Source organism: Ictalurus furcatus, unplaced genomic scaffold (genome assembly GCF_023375685.1).
Source record: "Ictalurus furcatus strain D&B unplaced genomic scaffold, Billie_1.0 scf1, whole genome shotgun sequence".
NCBI lineage: Eukaryota > Metazoa > Chordata > Actinopteri > Siluriformes > Ictaluridae > Ictalurus > Ictalurus furcatus.
The window spans coordinates 60,741-85,382 of record NW_026521050.1 but is presented as its reverse complement, the minus strand read 5'-3'; the positions used below and the strand labels follow the sequence as shown (position 1 = coordinate 85,382).

The 24,642-nt window shown below is 39.9% G+C and overlaps 1 protein-coding gene and 1 long non-coding RNA gene across 4 annotated transcripts; one reads left to right on the top strand and one right to left on the bottom strand.

Annotated features, from left to right (window-relative positions):
- The first annotated feature begins 1,415 nt into the window (after positions 1-1,415).
- Positions 1,416-11,479, top strand: LOC128604663 (uncharacterized). Its single transcript, XR_008385245.1, has 3 exons — positions 1,416-2,208; positions 2,922-3,021; positions 9,251-11,479. It is a non-coding gene; the product is annotated as an uncharacterized LOC128604663 (long non-coding RNA).
- Positions 11,480-14,615: 3,136 nt separating this feature from the next.
- LOC128604660 (NLR family CARD domain-containing protein 3) lies at positions 14,616-23,200 on the bottom strand. Of its 3 annotated transcripts, none has more exons than XM_053619781.1 (9): positions 22,400-23,200; positions 22,119-22,277; positions 21,543-21,659; positions 21,078-21,132; positions 20,639-20,843; positions 18,584-20,354; positions 16,402-16,575; positions 15,243-15,419; positions 14,616-15,132 (listed from the first exon to the last, which is right to left on the bottom strand). In XM_053619781.1, exons 2-9 carry the CDS (start codon positions 22,169-22,171, stop codon positions 15,096-15,098), a joined length of 2,589 nt encoding a protein of 862 aa, XP_053475756.1. In that variant the 5' UTR covers positions 22,172-22,277; positions 22,400-23,200; the 3' UTR covers positions 14,616-15,095. The 3 variants fall into 3 exon arrangements, with proteins under 3 accessions (XP_053475756.1, XP_053475755.1, XP_053475757.1); XM_053619780.1 differs by having other exon boundaries at positions 22,119-22,240; XM_053619782.1 differs by lacking the exons at positions 14,616-15,132; positions 15,243-15,419; positions 16,402-16,575 and adding an exon at positions 18,190-18,449 and having other exon boundaries at positions 22,119-22,240; positions 22,400-23,199.
- Positions 23,201-24,642: the final 1,442 nt, after the last annotated feature.

The following is a 24,642-nucleotide window of genomic DNA, read 5'->3' as shown; positions in this document are numbered from 1 at the left end:
TTCAAAAATGTCCAAAAGCACAAATACCCTAATAAAGGAAAAAGACATGTTTGTGCTAACATGTAAGACTTGAGTTTCTACATCTTCCAAACAAGTACACTTGAGCGTCTTCGTTACTGTAAGCTCGGCTCTGAAAATCTGCTACCACTGTTGTACCAGTAAACACACACACAGACAGAGCAAGTTAGCAAAGATTGGTCAACAAGGTTTCTTCAACACAACCACCTTTTCATACACGTACGCTCACTTCATATTGTCAGTCCCTTTTTAAAAGTGAATTAAACCATGAGCAGCTATCTTCTCAAAAGTCCTGTTCAATTTCAGAGCACAAAAAAACTGCCTATATACACAGCAATTCAGTCCCACGGCTCTGAAAGAAATGCAGAGCACAAATGTACAAATCACTGCGATTTCTATTTTTCTTTTCTTTTTTTAAATGTGAAAAGGATGCTTGTAAAAAGATGATAAATCTTCACTGGGAATTACTTTAAGGTGATCATCAACAATTAATTAATCAGGGGAGCCTGGCTCTGGTTTCAGAAAATAGACTCTTTTTTTTTTTTTTTTTGCAAAGTAATGTATACAAGTGTATAAAACCAGGAATCGGGTCTAGTAGTTATCTGGGGTTAATGTCCAACTTGAGCTAAAAGTGCATTCTCTCCTATCTCACTTCATGACTAGTTTAAATAATGTAGGGTTAAAGGGCAAATGGTGTGCTTGGAATAGTAGAGATTAGATGATTTTAGCTTCTCAAACATCACCGTAAATCATTAGGATAATAGGATTAAGTCAGAATTACTGAATTGGATTCAGAGATGATTATATGAATGCTATAATTTGTGTTACCCTTGCCTTGTCTGACCGCTTTAACACTGCACGTCTGAAATTCTCTTCTTTGTACAAATATTTTTTGCTTCTCTTTGTTGCACTTTTTTCACTATGCTCTCCTCTGTCTCCAGCATAAACAGCCCTTTCTCTGTCTCTCTGTAAGTAGATGACCCTCTTGACCTCTGAGGCTTCATCACTCATCACCATAGTAACTGTCTTGTCCACCCCCAGTAAAAGGCTGCATACTCGTACTGTGCTGTGAAAAAGCGTTTGCTTCCATCTGCTTTTTAGCAAGTGGTAAGCACAGAAAAGCTGAAGGAAAGGCTTATGTTATCATTTGCACACAAACTCAGAAAAGTGCTCATTAAAGCAAAGCATGCGGTTTGAAGTTTGGTTGTTTGACAATCAATGAACAAAAAAAAATCTGAAAAATAAATGAAAGTGAGGAAGAAATAAGACATTTTGGGGTGTGCTGTTATAGAAAAGTAATCATCAGTAACTGGCAAGATACAGCTACAAACTAGCTGCTGAAGTTTTCCAATAACAGTGTTTTATTCTTCTTATACCACAGCACACTTCCATCCATCCATCCTACACAGGGTTGTGGGGAGCCTGGAGTCTATCCCAGGGAACTCGGGGCACAAGGCAGGGGACACCCTGGACAGGGTGCCAACCCATCACAGGGCACAATCACTCGTGCACACACACACTGGACAATTTTGGAGATGCCAATCCACCTACAACGGATGTCTTTGGACTGGGGGAGGAAACCCCTGAAGCACATTTGCAGGGACATCCAGAAAATTTAGTGAAACCCAGTCATTGATCTTATTGGATAATTAGTCTCTAATGATTTGACCTTGTTTGTTACGCTGCTAAATATTTTCCAAAGGTATGGAAGTGATGTTAAGTCAGCAGATGTATTGCGTGGGTTTGTGTTCTCTCTCCCTCCCCCTGTTTTTTTCTCACAGGTCGCTCTGCCCTAATTCGTTGTGCTGACGTGCTGCACGGGGATTGGAGAGGAGAAGATTGTCCCTCTTTTAAAAAGGAGGACGAACAATATGTTGGGAGGAATGCGGATGTGTGGGGTGTCTGTGTTTGCGTGTGTACGATTGAGTAGCGAATGTTTTTCCTGGTGTTTGAGTGAAATCGCTTGCTTGTTGTGTTGTGTACAAGTGAAAGAAGTGAGTGGAAGTATATTGTGTTGTCCCATTCCCCTGTTTTGTCTTGTGTTGTGGCTGAGTGTACGCCTGAATTGTAAATATATCTTTCATTGTAAATATTTCTCTTCTTACTGTCATGAAAGCTGTAGGGGTTGTGTGGCGTTTATTTTTGGGCTCTACCTTTTGTTCGCTGTTTTTGCCTCAGTGAGGGAGTCAGGTTAGACTCTATTTTCTTTTGACATACCTTTTTTGTTAGGTTAGTTAAACTGATACAGGGAAGATATCGACTGTTTTGTTTATTACATTGGCCTTGCCAGCCCTGAAGAGTGGTGCTTTCCGAGTGATTCTGTTTGTTTTGCATTATTTTTCTTGTGATCATTAAATTTGTACGATTTGAAAGACGTGAGGTAATGAGCTAATGAGGTGTCAACCTCATTATTTCTCAGTCTGATTTGTTTTTGTTTATACTTTTTTTATGTTACACCTCGACCGGGGTCGTAACCGTGAGTCAAAAATAACTTCCATTTCCTTTTATGGAGTTTTGTGGGCATTGCTACATGGAAATGAGCTGTGTCAGGAACACGGTTTGCACTTTAGAGGTGAACAACACGCGTACACAAGAACATCGGCGTTTCCGAAACTTTTATAAATCCGGCAGAAACGTTTAGTTTGGTTTGACTTGGGCAAACATTTACACACAACTTTACTAAAAGAAACTTGCTCAGAACTACAAACAGCCGTTCCCTCAGCACTGAAACTGGAGACTCCTTCCAAAACACATGTCTGCTTTCAATATATGATTTTGATTGATTTATTTGATAAACAACACGCTTTTTAATCTATTTATTGTTAGACCTGTATTACATAGAGATCACATGTCTTACTTTTAACGTCTTGCTCACAGTGTTTGTGTCCGTGTTTGTTCGTCAGGGCTCAGGACGTTCCCCCGCAGCTGTTGAGCCAGAGAGAGCTGAAATGGTTAGAGATACTGAAGAACTGGGACAAAAGGATCAACAAGAGATTTAAGAAGGTAAACGTACAGCACATACACTATGGGTTAATATACAGCTTGTACCTGCTCATTGAAGGGGTTTTCTTCATTTTGAATAGTGTCTGCTGGTTTATAATAATAATAATAATAATGATGATGATGATGATGACGACCACAAGTGTTAAACAGAGTCTAAATTCGTAACAGTATTCCCAGTGAAGCTGTGCACGTTCTCTACGTCTTCTGATCCTGACTCATGAGGGCGTTTCACACAGGAGGCTTTTCCAAGTTCCCAAATAAACACTTGAAATAACTGGTTCCCGTCCCCAAAACACCGACATGCACGTAAACATTTTCAAAATTCCCCTCGATTCGGCACCATCTCTTTATCTCCCTCTTATTTCTCTGTTCTGGAGACTAATTACTCAGAAACCTGCACATTGCCTCACTGTCTCATTAACCGTGTTGTGTATGGACAAGTACGGAATCTCACTGAACTGTCCTCACACAGCTTGTGTGTGTGTGTGTGTGTGTGTGTGTGTGTGTGTGTGTGTGTGTGTGTGTGTGTGTGTGTCACTCTCTCTTCTCCTAAGCTCTCTTAAGCTTCTGCTGGGACTGGTGTGATCTCAGGTAAAGAGGAGGGTTCGTATATGTGCGCGTGCGTGTGTGTGTGTGCGTGTGTGTGTGTGCGTGCGCGTGTGTGTGTTAGATTAGTGCATTATGTGTTTACTTAATAGAGCAGTCTCTGTCGCTGCTTTTTCTTTGCATTTAAATCAGGAAAGATGCTCCTATGAGTGGAAATTTACACAGTATACGTAAATAATAGAACATGAAATTTTTCATTAATAATTAAAAATTAAAAAATACAAATAAGAATAAAAGACCACTGCATAACACCAGTCAGGACTTGTGCGAACCTCTTCTGTGTATTTGACTTTTTTTAATGTATTTGTTGATTTAATAGATTAATAGTTTATTCAATGAATGAATGGTATTTGTTGATAAATAATTCACATTTTTAAAGACCGATTTATTTATTTAAAAGTGATAATGTATTCAGTTATTAACGGACTTATTCATATTTTAGGTATACGGTCCATCTTTAAAACACTTATTTATTTCTTTGTTTGTTTATTTATTTATTTAGCGTGTCTTGAAACAAACAGCGTCGTTTGATGTGTTGAAGTAATTTCCACTGAAATAGGAAGTCAGGGCGGGGCATATCCAGTGCGCCCCCCCCCTTTAAAATAGCCAGTTGCTCAACGGGTGATATTTCTAATGCCGGTTATGATGTCATCAAAGTAGTTGATCCGTATTGGCGGTAGAGATCGACTGTAAATTATGAACACGTACATCTTCTAAATGCGAATTGTGTCGTTGTTTTGGAGCAGCACTAGTTTATAGATCACCTTAAGGCTGACATTCATACTGAACGCTACAAAACTTCAATTTTGTTTTCATGGGGACTTTTTATTAAATAGGATTAAAAGAACAATGGCAATGAGGAATATAATAGCTGTATCTACTCGTTTTATTATGTTTATTATTTTCAAGCAAGTGCTCTTTAAAAAATATATTTAAAAAAATATGAATAAAACGATTATTTTTTGGAAGAACGGCATTATGGAGTGTGTGCATGAACTCATGTGTAACTATTGTTTTGCATTGAGTTACGTATTTCTTTTAAAACTCTGTGTGCACTTGTGTTATTGCTAACATAGTGCATGTATGTGGGTCGATTTCTTTAAAAACATTTTCGCATGGTTGTAAAGTCCTCCTATGTAAACCCCAAATAGTCAGTTACCGCAGTATTTTCATGCATGCCAGCTGCATAGTTAATCATCAAAATCATCACACAGTCACCTCAAAAGATCTTGTTTGGCTCTGTAATAGCTTTTGTACAATTCGTAAGCAATTCCTAAGTTATCTATTTAAAAAAATAATATACGAATCAAATTTTACAATGGTAAATGGTGCACTTACATAGCGCTTTTATCCAAAGCGCTTTACACTGTGTCTCATTCACCCATTCACACACACACACACCAGTGGTAGCAAAGCTGCCATGCAAGGCGCTAACTTGCCATCGGGAGCAACTCGGGGTTCAGTGTTTTGCTCAAGGACACTTCGGCATGTGGAGTCATGCTGGCCGAATCAAACCGCCAACCCTACGATTAGTGGACAACCAGCTCTACCAACTGAGCCACAGAAAAAAGTACTCCACTACAGATTACTTATTACTACTTTAAAATTGAACTCTGATGACTGCATGTAAAAATAAATCAGATTACTAATTACTTTACTTTCAAACCTGCAATAAAGTTTCACTACAAACTGAAACACATACTTTTTTCAGTAATTCTAGCGCGTCAACATGTGACCTGATCAGAAAAAGTTGGATTTGTTATAAAACTTACTTCAGGTGTTGTCACTGTTTGTAGAACTACCAGACCGATAAAATAGAAAACTTTTCTAACTTTTCCAATGATCATTGTCTGGGTTTAGCTGCTACTGTGCCATGCAGAGTACATTATCTTCCCTTATGCTCTGCTCATATCATGTTCACATAAACTGGAACTCAGACATTTACACACCTTGTTATCCTGCTCAGCATCAGAGGATGTTAGTGTTTCGGTTTCAACGCCATTACTGGTTTAAAAAAAATAAATCGGCGTATATCCATTTTTCCTCATACTGACTGTGTGATCTAGCGCTTGGCAGAATTGAGAGCTGTCTCCCCATCTGATTGGTCTCGCCTCCGTTCACCGAAGATATCAAAATTACTACACCACTGTCGTCTTTTACTGACGTTCAGTTACATAGTGACAAACCACTCCAAGTGGAGAATTCTTCGGGGCTAAAGAAAAAAATTCTTCGGGGCAAAATGTGATTTATTTTAAAAACGCATTTTACTTGGTATTGTTTTCTTAACAATAAATTTGTAATGCAAGTAACGTAATTTTATTGACATCAGTGATTGTAATCAAATTACATCCATTTAAAATGCAATGCATTACATTACTGCGCTATCAGGAAAAAGTCATTCGATTACAGTAACACGTTACACCCAACTCTGACGATGACACGTGAGTAACAATCACTTTGCAATAAACCAATAAACCAAAAGGTTTTTGTTTGACTCGTCTCATTTGAATCACTTCTAAGGTGGAACTCCGCCTGTACGGCTACACCTCCTACCTGGAGTGACAGTCGTTGCCATTTTGAAGTTGTGTGTGTGCATGCACACGCCTGCCCACAAATGTGGATTGTATGGCTAATGATTTCCCCTTACACACACATGTACAGGTGAGGCTGCGAGGTCAGAAAGGAATCCCTCCATCGATAAGAGGCAGAGCCTGGCTTTACCTGTCAGGAGGGAAAGTAAAGTAGGAGCGAAACATTCAAGGTCAGACCAACACACGCACTCTCTCTGAATGATAATGAGAAATTGAGTGCACCTCAGAGTGTATTATTTCTCTTGTATTGCCGCACTATACAACTGCTATAACGTGTGTATGTGAGTGAGAGTGAGAATATGGACATGTGCAGCTTAACACCATTCTTATATTTTGGAGCCTCAGTAATCATTTCTCATAAAGTAGTTCTCTGATGAGGTTGTATCTCCCTGTGTGTATGTGTGTATGTGTATGTGTGTGTGTGTGTGTAGAGGCAGCAGGATCTTTTTCGGGTGCTAAAAGCATACACACTCTACAGGTTCAAAAGATCAAGCAGGATCAAGATTGAATGTGACTGAACGTTGATCGAACACAGCAGCAGGGCGGAAAATCCGAGCAGTGCGTGGCGTCCGAGCTCTAGGAAAAGCAGCACAGATTTTGCTCTGTAGAAGAACGGTGGTTCAAAATGACCCCGCTGCTCCTTTTATTTTCATGTAGGAAGGTGGAGACTTAAATTTTAAGTTTTCTTATAAAAAAAAAAAAATCAATAGCTACAGTGCATCCAGAAAGTATTCACAGTGCTTGACTTTTTCCACATTTTGTTATGTTACAGCTTTATTCCAAAATGGATTAAACTCATTATTTTCCTCAAAATTCTACAAACAATACCCCATAATGACAACGTGAAAGAAGTTTGTCTGAAATCTTTGCAAATATATTACAAATAAAAAACAAAAAAAGCACATGTACATAAGTATTCACACCCTTTGCTCAATACTTTGTTGAAGCAGCTTTGGCACCAATTACAGCCTCAAGTCTTTGAGAATGATGCTACAAGCTTGGCACACCTATTTTTGGACAGTTTCTCCCATTCTTCTTTGCAGGACCTCTCCAGCTCCATCAGGTCGGATGGTGAGCGTCGGTGCACAGCCATTTTCAGATCTCTCCAGAGATGTTCAATCGGGTTCAAGTCTGGGCTCTGGCTGGGTCACTCAAGGACATTCACAGAGTTGTCCTGTAGGTAGATAGATAGATAATTTTATTGGTCCTCAAAAAGAGGAAATTTGTTTCCACAGTGGGTGCGTACAAAAACATAACAACGTCATACATATAGACCAACATAAACAATCACAGGCATACAGAGGAAAAGGGGACAAGGAGAAAAACATCAGGATCATCATACAACAATGCATCTGGCGTCACAATGGCTGAGTACCTGTGTGTTTAATGCTCGTATAGCCATATTAACAAAACTCCTACCATAGCTGGCCTTTCTGCACACGGGTATCTATACCTGCGGCCAGATGGAAGGAGACTGAAATATTGATAAAGTGGGTGGTTTGGGTCATTCAAAATTTTATGTGCCTTCCGAAGCGTAAATGAACTGACACAGTCCGATAAATTAGGGATGGGAATACCAATAATTTTCCTTGCTAAATTAGTTATTTTCAAAAGTTTGTTCTTATTGGTAACTGTTAGCATATGGAAAAAACTAATGGCACCATACATAAGAACCGGTTCAATAATACTTTGGTACAGAAGAAGAAGCAGACTAGGCTGAACAGACAGATATTTAAGTTTATGGATAACTGTGAGTCTCTGTTGACAACATTTGTAAATACCTAGAGTGTGCTGATTGAAGCTGAGATATTTATCCAATGTAATGCCCAGATATCTGAAATGCTCCACACTTTCAACCATCTCTCGGTTAATGGTAAAACCGGAAGGATGGGTAAGTGTTTTGGAAGAGCTAAAACCAGTTCCTTAGTCTTTTTGATATTAAGGTGGAGAAAATTATCACCTTAATGCGTTGATGCTCCAAAAAAGAATCATTGTCCTTATTAAGCAATGCAAGAATGGCAGTATCGTCTGCATATTTAAAGTAATGAGTGGTGGTGACTAGACTCTGACAGTCATTTGTATAGAGAATATAAAGAAGTGGACTAAGTACACACCCCTGAGGGGCACCAGTGTTGAGAACAATAATGGGCGACAATGCATTGTCCACCTTTACCACTTGTGGTCTATTAGAAAGGAAATTATAAATCCAGTGTACTAGTGGTGATGGGACTTGCAGACACTGTAGTTTCCTGATTATCTGATGATGCTGAATTGAGTTAAAGGCGGAGCTAAAGTCAATGAAAAGAAGTCTGGCATAGTTTCCAGGAATATCCAGGTGTTGAAGTAGACAGTGCAAGAGACAAGCCACTGCATCCTCTGTACCTCTCCTCTGTTTATATGCAAATTGGAGGCAGTCCAAAAAGGGTGAAACATATGGAAGCATCATGTTTTGAACCATTGTCTCAAAGCATTTCATTATGATTGAAGTTAGTGATACTGGCCTGTAATGATTTAACTCTGTTTGATGAGGTTTTTTGGGAACAGGAATAACTACCGATGTTTTCCATGCGACTGGTATTGTTGAAGTACAAAGTGATAGTCTGAAGTTGTAGAGGAAACATTCGCACTCGGTAATTTAGTTTTGTAACGCCACACAGATCATAAGGTCTGTTAGAAATTATATATCGGAGCTACAAACCCCACCCTGCTCCGCTGTACGAGGAGACTCAACACTGCCATCTTGTGTTTGTGTGTATGTGTTGCTGTGTTCATGAGGCACTTTTGCTAAGTTTTTTCTTTAAGGTTTAATGTTCTATATTATTGTGAGTGTGTGTTTATGTATTTTAGTGTGAGCTGTAGTTTTGTTTTGTAATCTTATTTCTCAGGTGCAATTTTACATGTTTTATTTCTTCCTCCCTGATTTCTGCACTGCAGTGTATTATTAGAAACAGGGCTTCTCTGTGTAAGAGAACAGTTGTTTTGTGTTTTTAACAGCAAGTTATAGCGCTTATTGTGAACCGTTATGTGTGCAGGATGCGGTTCAGCTGGACGGAGAGATCCTGCATGCGCTGTTGAAGCGAGTGTGTCCTGTGGCGTATCGGCACCTGGACAAGCACAAGATCGAGCCGGTGCTCTACATGATGGAGTGGTTCATGTGCGCCTTCTCCAGAACTCTGCCCTGGGCCTCAGTCCTCCGAGTGTGGGACATGTTCCTGTGTGACGGTCAGAAGAGTGTTAATGGTGTTTACTGCTCATCTGGAGAGTCACCGCCATCTTTCTGCAGGGGGTTAGAAGGTACTGCTCAATGGTTTTATTTGTCTATTTGTTTGAACTTTACACTTTAATATTAGTTCAAATCTATGTGTATGTTTGGCTTTTCCTCTAAAAACGAGTGTTTGGAGAGTTAGCATTTCTCATTTCTGCTCTCCAAACAAAAAAAAAACCAACAACGTTTATTATATTTAAATAATAATAATTATAAAAACAACGTTTATTATATTTAAATCTGTAATTAGTAGTTATTTGTTTTAAAAGAGATTATTTTCTGTGGGAGATTGTGTAAAATGTACATATAGAGCAGAAGGGTTTGCATGTGCCTTTACTAAATTCAATAACTTGACTTTTGATGGGTCACTTATGCACATACTTGCTCACTAAAATGGCGGGTGCTTGCGTCTTCTTGTTCAGCTTCCTCTTTGTCTGTAAGACAGTGTTGTACTTGAGCGCCATCAAGTGGTACTTTTATGTAACTTCACCGGCTCCGGGCACGTGAACAAAAGCACGAATCTCATTGGGCGGCCAGTTTTTGCTGCTTTGCCGCCACGTGTTTTATGCCCGAGTGTGAAAACTCATTGACAGTGACAGGGGGCGTTAAACAGACCGTTTTCAACCGTCCCCGTGTGAACAGGGCTTTAGGTGTTCATTGTGTGCATTGTAGTGCGTTGTTCCTGTCGTGGAAATTAGACAACACTCACAGACTCGTCCTCTGAAGGTAAAAAGGTTTATTACAGAAAGATGGTTAATACAGGATAGAATAAAGCAGGACAGAATAATGAGAGCGCTCTGAAGTGCTTATACTAAACCACTACTATATATATGAAACTCAGAGCATGACATCATTCTGTCTACCGATAAGCAGTTTGAGGCAGTTCAAACAGGCTTTGTTTTAGGATCTTAGATGATGTTTAGACGAGCCTAGAACAGAAGAACATGTTTGTGTCTCTGTAAGCAGATAAACATTCTGATCTCAGTGACATCACATGGCCTTCTGGGTCGTTATCCTCACATGAGAATGAAACAGAACAAGAATAAAACTATTTCAAAGTAAAAATGAATAATTTCCCTCACAGTGTAATGAACAGAAACTGCTGTTTGTTAATAACTGGAATCTGTTCTGGGAGCGTCCTAGGTTGTTTCGTCCTGATGGCCTGCACCCCAGCAGCCTCGGAGCGGAACTGCTGTCTGACAACATCTCCAAGACGCTACAGACCAAGTGACTGTCTACCGTAAGCACATCTTCTACAATAACAATGTTCATCATAAGCAATGTTCAATTAATAGTCCAACACCTGTAGTACATACTATAGAGACTGTGTCTGTTCCCCGAGCTATACAAATACATACACAATTTCAGAATGTTTATTTTAGTAACCTAATTAACCTAAAATTAGATCATACTGAATGCACATCCAGCACCTTTAATCTGAAGCTAGGACTATTAAACATTAGATCTCTTGCGTCTAAGGCTCTTATTGTTAACGACATCATTACTGATCAGGAATGTAATTTACTGTGTTTAACGGAAACTTGGATTAAACCAAACGAGTACATAGCATTAAATGAAGCCAGTCCTCCTGGATACAGTTATGTACATCAGCCTCGTTCAACTGGTAGAGGAGGAGGTGTTGGTCTCATCCATAGTCAAAATCTAGGCGTCACACAAAAACCTAGTCATAAATTTAATTCTTTTGAAATTCTTTACACCAGTATAACTTATGTAGCCACAAAAAATAAGTCAATTCCTCTAATTATTATTTACAGACCCCCAGGGCCATATACTGAATTTCTTAGTGAATTTGCAGACTTTATCTCAAACCTGGTTGTGTCTGTAGATAAAGCATTAATCGTCTGTGATTTTAATATTCATTTTGATAACCCAGAAGACCCTCTGAGAACAGCGGTTGTGTCCATCTTAGATTCAGTAGAGGTCAATCAGAACGTAATCGGGCCTACTCATAATGGTGGTCACACTCTTGACCTCATACGTACGGATTAAATATAGAAAATATTGTAACACTTCCACAGTCTGAAGTTGTCTCCGATCATTCTTATCTCACTCATAATACGTATGGATCATATTTCCACCTCGCCACCGCATAAAATGTACTTTCACATCAGCTACTGCACCGAGCTTCATCAATAACCTCGCACAGACATCAGTTAGATTTGGATCACCGTCTGATCCGACAGAACTCAATCAGGCGACCGAATCAACGCTCCGCTACACGCTAGATCAGAGGTGCCCAAACTAGGGCCTGCGGGCCAAACTTGACCCTTCACAGGAAAAAGTTTGGGCACCTCTGCGCTAGATAGATTAGAAAATGTTGTTGGCATTAAGGGAACGGTCTTCTCCTGGCTCAGGTCTCATCAGACCGATCGTTATCAGTGTTGGAGAAGATTTTTGATAGAAATAAAACACAAGGGCAATAAAATATGGAGAATGAGAATTTATTGAGAATAAGGGAAAGAACAGAGTCACGCTCTCTTCCTTATAGACAATCTCTCTTAAAAGTTAACTACTGCAAGGCCTAGGGCCTGACCAAAAAGAGGAAGTGCAGCACACAGCACACACACCCAAGAGAATGAACTCACTCACACACACACCCAGAGTAATCAGAATAACAACGTAATGGCTAATGATTATTTTACTAAATCATACAGTACATATGCTAATAACAATGCAGAAAAAGCACACAGGTGATAAATGTCCTCACTTGAATACATTTATAATCTGAGTAATAACCCCGAAGTATAAAGAACTGCAATGGGTATTAACTGCATTACCTTGAACAAACATCTTAAAATACCACACAATTCTTAGTATAATGTGTTGCAAATAGAGCTGCAACAACTAATCCATAATAGTTAATAATAATCGATAATGAAAATCGTTGACTGAGCAACCCTCCTCCCGGAACGGTCATCGACGCCGAAGTCACGTGACCCGAGTGGTGTGTTCAGGCATAGTTCATCGTTCTTTTTCTCTTTCTCTGGCGGTCTTTCTGATCGCAGCTTCAGGTTGCGTTCGGTGTGTTTTAAACGCTGACGGCTTGATTTGTCAGGTACGACTTCATCGTGAGTCACAAAGTGCGCTTCAGCAGCGTGGCCCCCACTCACTACAACGTGTTGTACGACAGCAGTGGCCTCAAACCAGACCACATGCAGAGACTCACCTACAAACTCTGCCACATGTATTACAAGTGGCAGGTAAAAGCCACACACACGTGTTCATACAAGCCCGCTTTCTACACAACCCCAGATCATGCTGATTGATGATGTAAGGATTGAGGATGTGGTCATTTTCTTTAATCGCACGTCTATCATTAGAGAATCCGCATCGTGTGATCAAAAACGGAGAACGCACATGAATTTGTTACAGAATTTGTCCAAGATTTTATTGGGAATGTTTCGTACAGTGTTGACGATCTAAGTAGCTTAATTTAGCTTAAAACCGTGTAATTGCAGGGTTAAAGATACGAGCTATACGAGATCAAGCCTGCGATCGGAGCGTCCGTATACTCGATGTGTACAAAACCGCAAGAACGGAAGCGAAATGCTATCAGTCAAACACGTCAGAGTTAATGTATTGTTCTGATGGCTGAAGGAAAATTTTACTTAACGGTTATATCTTAAGGGTGAGCTGAGGTTGTGTATAATTAGTTTAGTAGAGAGAGAGAGTAAGAGAGAGAGTGAGTGATGTAGAAAAAGGAAATAAAGAATTAACTGGTGCTGTGAATTGAGGATGTGTAGAAAAAAAGTATATTTAAAGCCGTTATTTTAAAGTATATTTTAACGATGCCGTTATCATCTCCGGTAAATCATGTAAATTATTATCCAGAAAAACCACAGCTCCTCCATTTACTTGTATTTGTTTACAGCGCGGTCTTTCCCTCATCAATATGGCGGACATGTTGACGTGAATGCGTACGTGCGCATGCGCGTAGTATTTCTTTACAAAGTCACCTCGCCAGCTACACATACACATTTTGTCCTTTTTGTGTTTTTTTCTTGAGAAATAGAAGAGAGAAGCTCGAATGTGCAGTAAATGTCCAATATAAACCCAACTCTACCTAAGTTTAGCAGTTTATACATTAAAAACATTACAGAAATATAAAGTTATTTTAGCTGCTAAATGACTTAGCCACTTTTACACTCACTGTTGTTTATTTTAGTTGCTATAAGCAGGGAGCAAACAATGGATTTTAGGATAAAGTAAGGTTATACTTAAATAGTGCCGCTAAAACAGAATAACAAATCTCTCCCCATGAGTTAAATAGTGCACTACATAGGGTGTAGACCGTCATTATTTCATCCCTAATGTAGTGCACTTAAACCGGAAATGACATCAATTTGGGATTCGGCCACACAGCTTCCGTTTAACTTACCTCGGGTTTAAAAACAGAACGGAGTTTTAATTCCTCAAACACAGACAAAATAACCAGCTTTTATGTTTAAACTGGATCAAATCTAACTGTAAAACTGTCAGAAATAATTTAATCTGGAGGTGATTAGTTCGGTGTAATAACTCAACTGCTCAGGAGATACCCGCTGCAGCTTTTTCTTCTTCTGTGATTTCTACTGGTCGGAGACGCAGCTGTTAGGCGCGTTACCGCCACCGCGTGGACTGGAGGATATAGTTCCAGGTTGGAGGAAGTCTATCCTAACAAACTTGCACCAATAATTTCCACTCATGGTTTTATTAGATCCTATTTATTATTCCAGTGGAGTTTATGACTTCTTCACGAATGCCAGCAGTGAGTCGTTCACTGTGTCTTACCCAGATATACTGAGTGAACTACTGAGTCACCACAACCTCAATCTCTAAATGTTTAACAGCACCAAAGCATTCAATTCTGGTGACTTTGGGAGTATTTATTTATTTATATGATCATATAATGTAACAAACATTAACATAAGCATGTGCTGCACAACATTTCATTAGTTTAATTTTACATTTTAATTTACTGTAAAGCGCTTTGATAAATTTTGCTACGTAAACTTTTTTAGGTTTTAAAACTGGTTACTGTTTGATTGATGACAAACTCCATATTTTTATACCTTGGAGCTCTGTGTTACCATGGTAATTTATAAACAATTACTAACAACATTAACTTCATCAATGCAAGTTTACATTTTATTTGATACTTGGCCATTGTTACGTCCTCAGTTGTATTTCTGTTTGTACTGTGTTCCATTCGTGTGTCTATGTCGGGGGAGGGATGGGTGTCTTGTCTCCTCCTCTTTTAAGCCCAGTCCACCGCAACGCGTCATGTTCCGGCTTGCCATTGGACGATCACATCTCGTACACGCCTGCTCCCGCCTTTGGGATGAGTTGGCTGTACATTTCCGGACGTGTACTTAAGCCTCGTCAGTCTCCATCCCCGGGGCAGATTGGTGCCGTTGCTTTGTACAGCAGATATTTGGTAACGTGTGTTGATTTCTCCTGTGTACGACCTTCTGCCTGTTCTTGACTTTGTTTCTGCTCTGCCCCTTTAAGTTTAATGATTCAGCTCCCAAACTGCTGGAAATGTGGGACGGGTTCTAACTCTTCACCAAGACTGCTTTATCCTGGAGAAGAGGTCTGAGGTGAGACTCCCGTCATACGCCAGTCCTGGTGAGTTTATTATCCTTAATGCTGTAAGACAGAGAAGAACATCAGTGTAAACACACACACACACACACACACACACACACATTATTCAGTATGATACAGTGGAGTAAAGAGACAGTAAGTCAGTAACTCACTGTAGTGTCTCCAGGTTACAGTGTGGATCCTTCAGTAGATCAGAGAGCAGCTTCACTCCTGATTCTCCTGGATTATTACCCTTCAGATCCAGTTCTCTCAGGTGTGATGAGGAGTTTGACCTCAGAGCAGAAGCCAGAGCAGCACAACCTTCACCTGTAATACTACAGTTCCACATCCTGCAAGAAAGAAAACCTTCTCACACTTAACACACTCAGTTTTAGCTCTGAAAACATCAACTACACAAAATCTTTATATACACAACATTTACTCTCATCTCACACACAACAATGACAATATCACATCACTACAATTACAATCACCACAGAGGGAAACTGTGTGTGTGTGAGTGTGTGAGAGAGAGTGTGTGTGTGAGAGAGAGAGTGTGTGTACCTCAGTATCTCCAGTGTACAGTGTGTGTGTGTGTGTGTGTGTGTGTGTGTGTGTGTGTACCTCAGTATCTCCAGTGTACAGTGTGTGTGTGTGTGTGTGTGTACCTCAGTATCTCCAGTGTACAGTGTGTGTGTGTGTGTGAGTGTGTGAGTGTGTGTGTACCTCAGTATCTCCAGTGTACAGTGTGTGTGTGTGTGTGTGTGTGTGTGTGTGTGTGTACCTCAGTACATGTAAAAAAAAAAAAGTCTGTGTGTGTGTGAGAGAAAGAGAGAGAGAGAGTTTGTGTGTGAGAGAGTATGTGTGTGTGTGTGTGTGTGTGTGTGTGTGTATACCTCAGTGTCTCCAGTGTACAGTGTGTGTGTGTGTGTGTGTGTGTGTGTGTGTGTGTGTGTGTACCTCAGTATCTCCAGTGTACAGTGTGTGTGTGTGTGTGTGTGTGTGTGTGTGTGTGTGTGTGTGTATACCTCAGTGTCTCCAGTGTACAGTGTGTGTGTGTGTGTGTGTGTATACCTCAGTGTCTCCAGTGTACAGTGTGTGTGTGTGTGTGTGTGTGTGTGTGTGTACCTCAGTATCTCCAGTGTACAGTGTGTGTGAGTGTGTGTGTGTGTGTGTGTGTGTGTGTGTGTACCTCAGTATCTCCAGTGTACAGTGTGTGTGTGTGTGAGTGTGTGTGTGTGTGTGTGTGTGTGTGTGTGTGTGTACCTCAGTATCTCCAGTGTACAATGTGTGTGTGTGTGTGTGTGTGTGTGTGTGTGTGTGTGTGTGTACCTCAGTATCTCCAGTGTACAGTGTGGATCCTCCAGTCCAGCAGAGAGCAGCTTCACTCCTGAATCCTGCAGGTTATTGACACTCAGGTCCAGTTCTCTCAGTCTGGAGGAGTTTGATCTGAGAACTGAGGACAGAACTCTACAGCTTTCCTCTGTCAGTTTACACCCACGCAGACTGGAAGAGAAATGATGAAATATCAGAACACTGATCTCAAACACACACACAGCCATAATACACTTACTCTTTACCATGTAACAGAAATGTGAGTGTGTTTCTCTCACACACACAAATCAGAGGACAGGACACCACATCAGCATTATTATTATTATTATTATTATTATTATTATTACTGTTATTATTATTATTATTATTATTATTATTATTATTGAAATGAAAACAGAAGGGTTTTTGTTTGAATAATGGAAACCATTTTTAAGGGAAGTACATGTAAAAAAGTCTGTGTGTGTGTGTGAGTGTGTGTGTGTGTGTGTGTGAGAGTGTGTGTGTATGTGTGAGAGAGAGTGTGTGAGTGTGTGTGTGTGAGTGAGTGTGTGAGTGTGTGTGTGTGAGTGTGTGTGAGAGAGTGTGTGTGTGTGTGTGTGTGTGTGTGGAGTAAGTTGACGAGTTAGTTTGCTAACTGGAAATCCGTCTCACACAGTGCATGCATTATGTATTTATTTGTTTGTTTGTTTGTTTGTTTATGGTAAATATTCACACATTTTTTGTTAGGGATTAAAGTTATAAACAGGACGTATCCCTTGATCTGCACAGAGGGATTATTATGATGTTTTTGCTAACTGGAAATCCGTCCTCGAGGACAATCCTCTTTCATCCTGTAAACTAATCCCACACCAGATCCAATCTAAAGAGAAAGTCTGATCGGTCCAAACCAAACAAGGTCGGTGTGAAAGTGAAAAAGCACAGAAGAGTTTTAATCAAGTTCTATTGTAAGTGTGTAGTGAGCTAGAAGACGTCTATGTGTTACTGAACATCAGGTGTTTTTCTGCATCTCTGTATGTCCTGTGTAAACGGAGTTAGAAGAACCGTGTGTTTTGTCTAAAGCAGCTGTACTCTGGCAACAAATGAGCAATTAGACATTCACCAGAACTGTGTTTCCAATCAAAGCCCTTTAAGCTTCAATACCAGTGTCACAATAACAGATCAGACTTCCAGGATGAAGTGTACCAGGCTGGGACTAAAGCCAGAAGGTCATTAAGGTATAAGGGGGAAATCTGGGACGGGGTAAAAATCCTGTCCTGATGAAACCTTTCAGAAAATTCAACGCAAGGCGCATACGCTGCAAAAAATGACCTTGTCCCAATAAAACCTTTAAGAAAATCCAACTCACAACACATGCACCACAAATGTAAGGTATCATATAGATATGAATAATTCATTAAGGTGATGGAGATTGGTTTGTTTTTAGAAAGAAGAGGTTAATGCCCCGCCTAGGGATAATTTTACTGCTTCAGAAAAGTATATAAAGACGTGTGTGTGTGTATAATTCAGACTTTCTGCAGACTGTCTCACTTTGTTGTTTCAATAAAGTTTGATGACCTTTGGCATCTACAAACCCTCTGTCTCTGAAGTCTTTAACTTAGGTTGGAAAGATTGTTTTCCACGACACTCTCACGTGTCCCTCAGTGCAGATTGGGCGGTGTGATACGCTGATACACATCATAGGACCAGAAAATAGAATAATCAATCATGTCTTTTGATAGATATTTTCCTATATCCTCTATATCACCAATGTCACATGCTGTATTCATATTGTTCCCATGGTGACAGAGTTCTGTTTTTCTTCTTCTCGTTTGTGAAGTTCTGTTCAATGTCACTTTCAAATAAAAGGAGAAAAGAAAAAGTGCCTTTCACTGGTGTTTAGATCACAAAATGATGAAAAAGCAGTGATGAATACATGCAGTTATTCTGTAGAGATCATTTCTTCATCAGTTTTAGAGAAAAGGTAATAAATGGTGATAGAAGGTTTTGTCCTCATGGCCCCGCCCTCAGTGCAGACGTAACGTGTTGGTGTAAAAAGTGAAACTCTTCTGTAACAGTACCAGAGGTTTGTTTAAAGATGATTAGAGTAATTATTAACCAGCATTAATCCAAACAGTGCAGTTCAGTGTTACATTAAAATAATAAACCACGCAGTAATACATTTATAAATAAAAATACTCACTCAGCTCTTCTGGAGGCTTTGACCACTGGCAGCAGCTTCAGAAGACATTCCTCTGATCGGTCATATTTACTCAAATCAAACTCATCCAGCTCCTGATCTGAGTTCAGTAACACAAACACCAGAGCTGACCACTGAGCAGGAGAGAGTCTGGTTCCACTGAGACGACTGTAGCCTCCTCTTTTCAGGTAAGTCTGTACTTCCTGCACTAGAGAATGATCATTCAGTTCATTCAGACAGTGGAACAGATTGATGGATTTCTCTGGAGATGGGTTCTCCCTGATCTTCTCCTTGATGTACTCGACTGTTTCCTGTTTGCTGTGAGAGCTGCTTCCTGTCTGTGGCATTAAGCCTCGTAAGAGAGTCTGATTGGACTCCAGTGAGAGACCCAGAAGGAAGCGGAGGAACAGGTCCAGGTGTCCGTTCTCACTCTGTAAGGCCTTGTTCACTGCACTCCTGAGGAGATCAGACATGTCTGACTTTCTGAAGAGATTAAAACGTCCAGTGCTTTGTTCCACTAACACATTTGTCTTTCTAAAAATAAAGCAGAAAAATGCATATAAAGCAGCCAGAAACTCCTGAACACTCAGATGTACAAAGCTGAACACCTTCCCCAGGTGAAGCCCAAACTCCTCTCTGAAGATTTGGGTACACACTCCTGAGTACACCGACACTTCTCTCACATCAATGCCACACTCTCTCAGGTCTTCCTCATAGAAGATCAGGTTTCCTTTCTCCAGCTGTTGGAAAGCCAGTTTTCCCAGTGCCAGGATACTCTCTCTGGTCTGCTGAGGATCAGGGTCACATTTCTGATGGTACTTTTGGTCCTTGTGTTTGATCTGAAAGATCAGGAAGTGTGTGAACATTTGAGTCAGAGTCTTGGGGATCTCTCCACTCTCTGCTTCACACAACATTCTCTCTAGAACAGTGGCTGAGATCCAGCAGAAGACTGGGATGTGGCACATGATGTAGAGGCTTCTTGAAGACTTCATGTGTGAGATGATTTTATTGGCCAGGCTCTGATCACTGATCCTCTTCCTGAAGTACTCCTCTTTCTGAGGATCACTGAACCCTCGTACCTCTGTTACCTGGTCTACACACTCAGGAGGGATCTGATTGGCTGCTCCTGGTCGAGAGGTTATCCAGAGGAGAGCAGAGGGAATCAGATTCCCCTTGATGAGGTTCGTCAGCAGCACATCCACTGAGGCTGACTCTTTCACATCACACAATCTCTCATTCTTCTGGAAATTTAGAGGAAGTCGACACTCATCCAGACCATCAAAGATCAACACCACTTTGTAGGAGTCTATTAATTGTAGTTTTCTCATTTCAGGGAAAAAGTGATGAAGAAGATCCATCAGACTGAGATGTTTCTGCTTCATCAGATTCAGCTCTCTAAAGGGAAGTGGAAACATGAAGGTGACGTCCTGATTTGCTTTTCCTTCAGCCCAGTCCAGAATGAACTTCTGCACAGAGACTGTTTTTCCAATTCCAGCAACTCCTTTAGTCAGAACACTTCTGATGGACTTGTCTTTAAAGAGATCATTACATTTGATGGGTGTCTCCTGTGCTGCTGGTCTCCTGGACGCTGTCTCAATCTGTCTCACCTCATGTTCATTATTGACGTCTCCACTCCAACCCTCTGTGATGTAGAGCTCTGTGTAGATCTCATTCAGAAGTGCTGAGCTTCCATGCTGTGAGATTCCTTCATTAATTCTTTTAAACTTCTCTCTCAGGCTGGATTTCAGCTTTGTCTGATACACAGAGGCGAGTTCTAATAAACAAAGTAATAAGATGTTTTAATGTAAAATCACTGAACACAGGATTAAATGTCAAATTCAAATGCTGCTGTTCATTCCTGATTCATGTAGTAAATATTCCTGAAGGAACAGGACCATTGTACAGAGTCACCACAAGCTGGACCACGAACAGAACAGAAAAGCAGCAGATGTACATGATACTAAACTCAAACTTCAAACTAAAAGTGTTCCTATCTAAAACTATTTCCTCTCTCTAAAGTGAACCTGATGGAATAAAGCCATGACTCAGAGCTCTTACTGTTGTGCAGTGTGTTAGCGAGATCTGTGTGGTTCATGTTCTTCAGGAAGTGCAGTGTGATCTTCAGCGCTCCATCTCTGACACTGTGCAGATCCTCCTCATCCTCCACCTCCCTCTCAGTGCATGCTGGGTAATCTGGACTCAGGAGCTTCCTAAACCTCTTCAGCTCATTCTTTATCAGAGTGATGACTTTGTGTTCCAGCTCCTGGTTAGAAACACACAGGAACACATCTAAATATTATAACGTTACACACTGAGAGATGCTTTTATTTTATAAAAAGAAGAAAAGTCTCTTTCTATTCCCACAGTTACAGCTGAAATTCTGCCTGATTACCCACAATGCTGCTGCACATCAATAAACCTGTAAATTGTCATGATCTTAAATAAAAAACCTGCAACCTGCTCACACACAAGTTACACACATTAAAAAGACACACACCTTGAATATGGAGTCCAACTGATTTCTGCTGAGGTTTGATTTCTTCTGTTGTGGTCTGTGAAGAAATAAAACACATGATGTGATATAGACTATATGTATTCATAGCTGCACAACACACACTAATAAATACAGAGACAGATATTTAACACTATCCTCTTAACACAATACACTGATTTCAGGATTTCTCACTGACACTAACATGTTTATGAATAAAATAGTGATCTAGTCATTAATGTCCCAGGTGTAAATGTTGTTGTGTAGCACTACAGACCCTCCAGCTCAGGGACTGCAGGCTGAACTGAACTCTTAAAGCAGTTTTCCTCACTGCCAGTCCGAGAGCTGCAGCACTGCACAGTTTAGTGTTTTACTGCTTCAACACCTGATAAAGATCATGAAGGGCTTCAGAATGAGACCAGTGAGTTTGATCAGGTGGAACACTGCTGTAAAACACCTCACTGTACTGACCTCACATCAGGAGAACTGGCTCCGTCTCTGAAGTGAAATGGAAGATCCATTGACCGTTCACTCTTCATGGACACACAGCTGGGTTCTGGTGAGTCTGATCTCTTTCCCTCCATCATTCTAGAATGAAACAGAAATATCAGCAATAATTAATACTCTGCTGTCTCAGCACTGTTACACAATGTGTTCATCATTAAACACCAATAATTCCATCTTTTTAATTCAGCTCCAGTCTGCACACTTATTCAAACAGGAGACACGCCCCATACCTCAGGAATTACACTGATGTCAGGAGTCCCAATCACAGATAACTGACTCAGCTGGGTCTTAAATCCTGTAGAGTTCACTGACTCAAAGCTACGCTGCTCTTCTCCTCCACATTACACAGTCCTTTTTACTCTTCTCTCAGTGAATGATTTCTCTAAACTGTTCTTAGATCAGATCAGTGATATATTCACTGCTATTAAACACCTTAAACCAAAGTTTAGTTCCTCCGTTAACTAGTGAGTGTTTAGAGATACAGATCTGTTCCCATGAGACGGTGTGTATTTATTGCTGGTGAATGGAAAAGTAACTCACCTCTCGTCTTTGTTTAAGTCCTGTTCTCCAGACACACTCATGTTGGAGGTCATGTCTCCTTCTCCAGATTACAGCAGGACACACGTTTACTTCACTCCAACATCGGTGTGTTAAATCAAACCCTGTATCAGCACAGAGTTCACTTACAGGAAATAGTCTCTGTATCAAGTCATAAAACAACCTGTGTACATTCAAACTTCAGTACAAACCCACAAAACTCTTCTGCATCTAGTGTACATTCAGTGTGTTTATATATTATAGCTTTAGATGTAGATACTCACTGTGTTTTTACTCCTGAAATGCTGTATTTTCCCCTCCACACAAAATGGAGACTGACTTTCACTTTCACTTCCTAACCCTTTATTCTGCAGAGGAGGAGGGGCAGTGAGGTAGGGTAATAAACACACACACACACACACACACACACACACAGATATGGTTTGTTATCAGACAGCTTTCTGATCCATCTGGCAAAGGCCTGTAAATACTGGAAGTATAAGCCTGAAAACGCTGCAAATACAGAGAACAGAATTAAAAGTCTGGTAAAATCTACATCACACACATTATCATTTCATTACCTTCATTTATTATCTCGTGACTTCATTCAGCTGTGCACGAACAACTGTCAGAGCTCTATACAAATATATAAACTAAAATAAAATAACAGGAACTAGAAACACTCAGCAGATCATTAGATAAAGAAGCAGAACTCATACGCTGAGTAAGTTTACTTAAATATCTGCAGAAATGTATTTTTTCTGGTTTTCCCTTAATGAGAGCGAGTATCCTGATATTAGTGAGGATTGGTGTGTAAGTAGTTTTTGTGTGAATAATGAATGTTACTCAGAATAAAAGTGATGATGGAGAGTAAGTTAAACACATTGGTCAGACGAGTAACTAACCCAGTGTTTCCCAATCGAGGTTCTGTCTGATGAGAGCAGGGGTGCGTGTGAAAATCTTTCAAACATTTTCTAAAATGATCAAATGTGTAGAAAACATTTAATATAGATGAGAAATATCTGATGTCTGAAATAATAACACAGACACAGAAATAATAAGACAGATACACACCCATAACAATAATAATAATAAATTATATATCAAATAATAATAATAATCATATAAAACCCAATAAACCTTGAGATTATCACTTGTCACATTACAACAAAACACAGCTATAAATATGAGAACATCTTTAAAACTAAACTAAACAACCTCAATTTATTTTATTCATTCTAAGATTTTTATTAAATATGGACCTTCACTTTCATTAAATAGACTTATTATTTATTGTAGGCTCATTTTGTAAATGTTAGCAATTACTGTAGACATCAGCAAAAAGTGGAGCTTCCTGCAGATGTCATTTCTCACATTTACAAAACCAGGTGATTATTATATTCTCCCATCAGTGTAAACGTCTCTTTATTTATAGAGAGAAAAGATATTACAGAATGATCACTCTGGATGTTCACCATCAGTGTAAATGTCTCTTTATGTATAGAGACAAAAGAAAGATATTACAGAATGATCACCCTGTATGTTCACCATCAGTGTAAATGTCTCTTTATGTATAGAGATAAATGAAAGATATTACAGAATGATCACTCTGTATGTTCACCATCTGTGTAAATGTCTCTTTATGTACAGAGAGAGAAGAAAGATATTACAGAATGATCACCCTGTATGTTCACCATCAGTGTAAATGTCTCTTTATGTATAGAGACAAAAGAAAGATATTACAGAATGATCACTCTGTATGTTCACCATCTGTGTAAATGTCTCTTTATGTACAGAGAGAGAAGAAAGATATTACAGAATGATCACTCTGTATGTTCACCATCAGTGTAAATGTCTCTTTATGTATAGAGACAAAAGAAAGATATTACAGAATGATCACTCTGTATGTTCACCATCAGTGTAAAGGTCTGTGTGTATAAAGACAGCAGAATGAGGTGTAATCACTGTGTCTGATGGTGTAGTGTAGTGACTGTGTTTATTTGTGAAGATACTGATGAATGAAAACATGATGCACCCAGAAAAACTTTCAGCTTTGGCTTTATCATCTCAGCAGTATGTACAAAGCAAATCCAAATCACTATTTTAAAAACCTTTCCATGAATTTTGTGCCATCTGGCTCTCTCTATGGTCCCGCATGGATGGATCATAGAGATACCTGTACAATCGTACTTTCCGGCAAGAGTCGCCTCCAAGTCATTCATTTCCGGATCCGGCGCCGTGCAGACCGCCATGAGAAATGAAGCCTCGCACACTCAACACGCTCGACCGCACATTCCGCAATGATGTCATTTTTGCTGGACATGTCGAGTATAAACCAGGCTTAACGCTGTCTAGCATCAGTGTTTGTGTAGGGTGCACAATTTTTTTGAAAATATTCAAAGGGTGCCATGACTGAAAAAAGGCAGGGAAACGCTGCTCTAAAAAAACATAGAAACATGCACTTCCTAAACTGGGCCACATGATGGCAGTCAAGATCCATCCAGAGCAATGGATGAAATCTCCATCC

What these genes read in the sequence shown, in the direction of transcription:
- LOC128604660 (XM_053619781.1), bottom strand. Translation starts at nt 22,171, where the DNA reads ATGACCTCCAACATGAGTGTGTCTGGAGAACAGGACTTAAACAAAGAC. An exon ending in CGCTAACACACTGCACAACA is followed by an intron (nt 20,355 to 20,638) that starts GTAAGAGCTCTG and finishes TTTGTTTATTAG; the next exon opens with AACTCGCCTCTGTGTATCAG. An exon ending in TGTACACTGGAGATACTGAG is followed by an intron (nt 15,420 to 16,401) that starts GTACACACACAC and finishes TCTTTCTTGCAG; the next exon opens with GATGTGGAACTGTAGTATTA.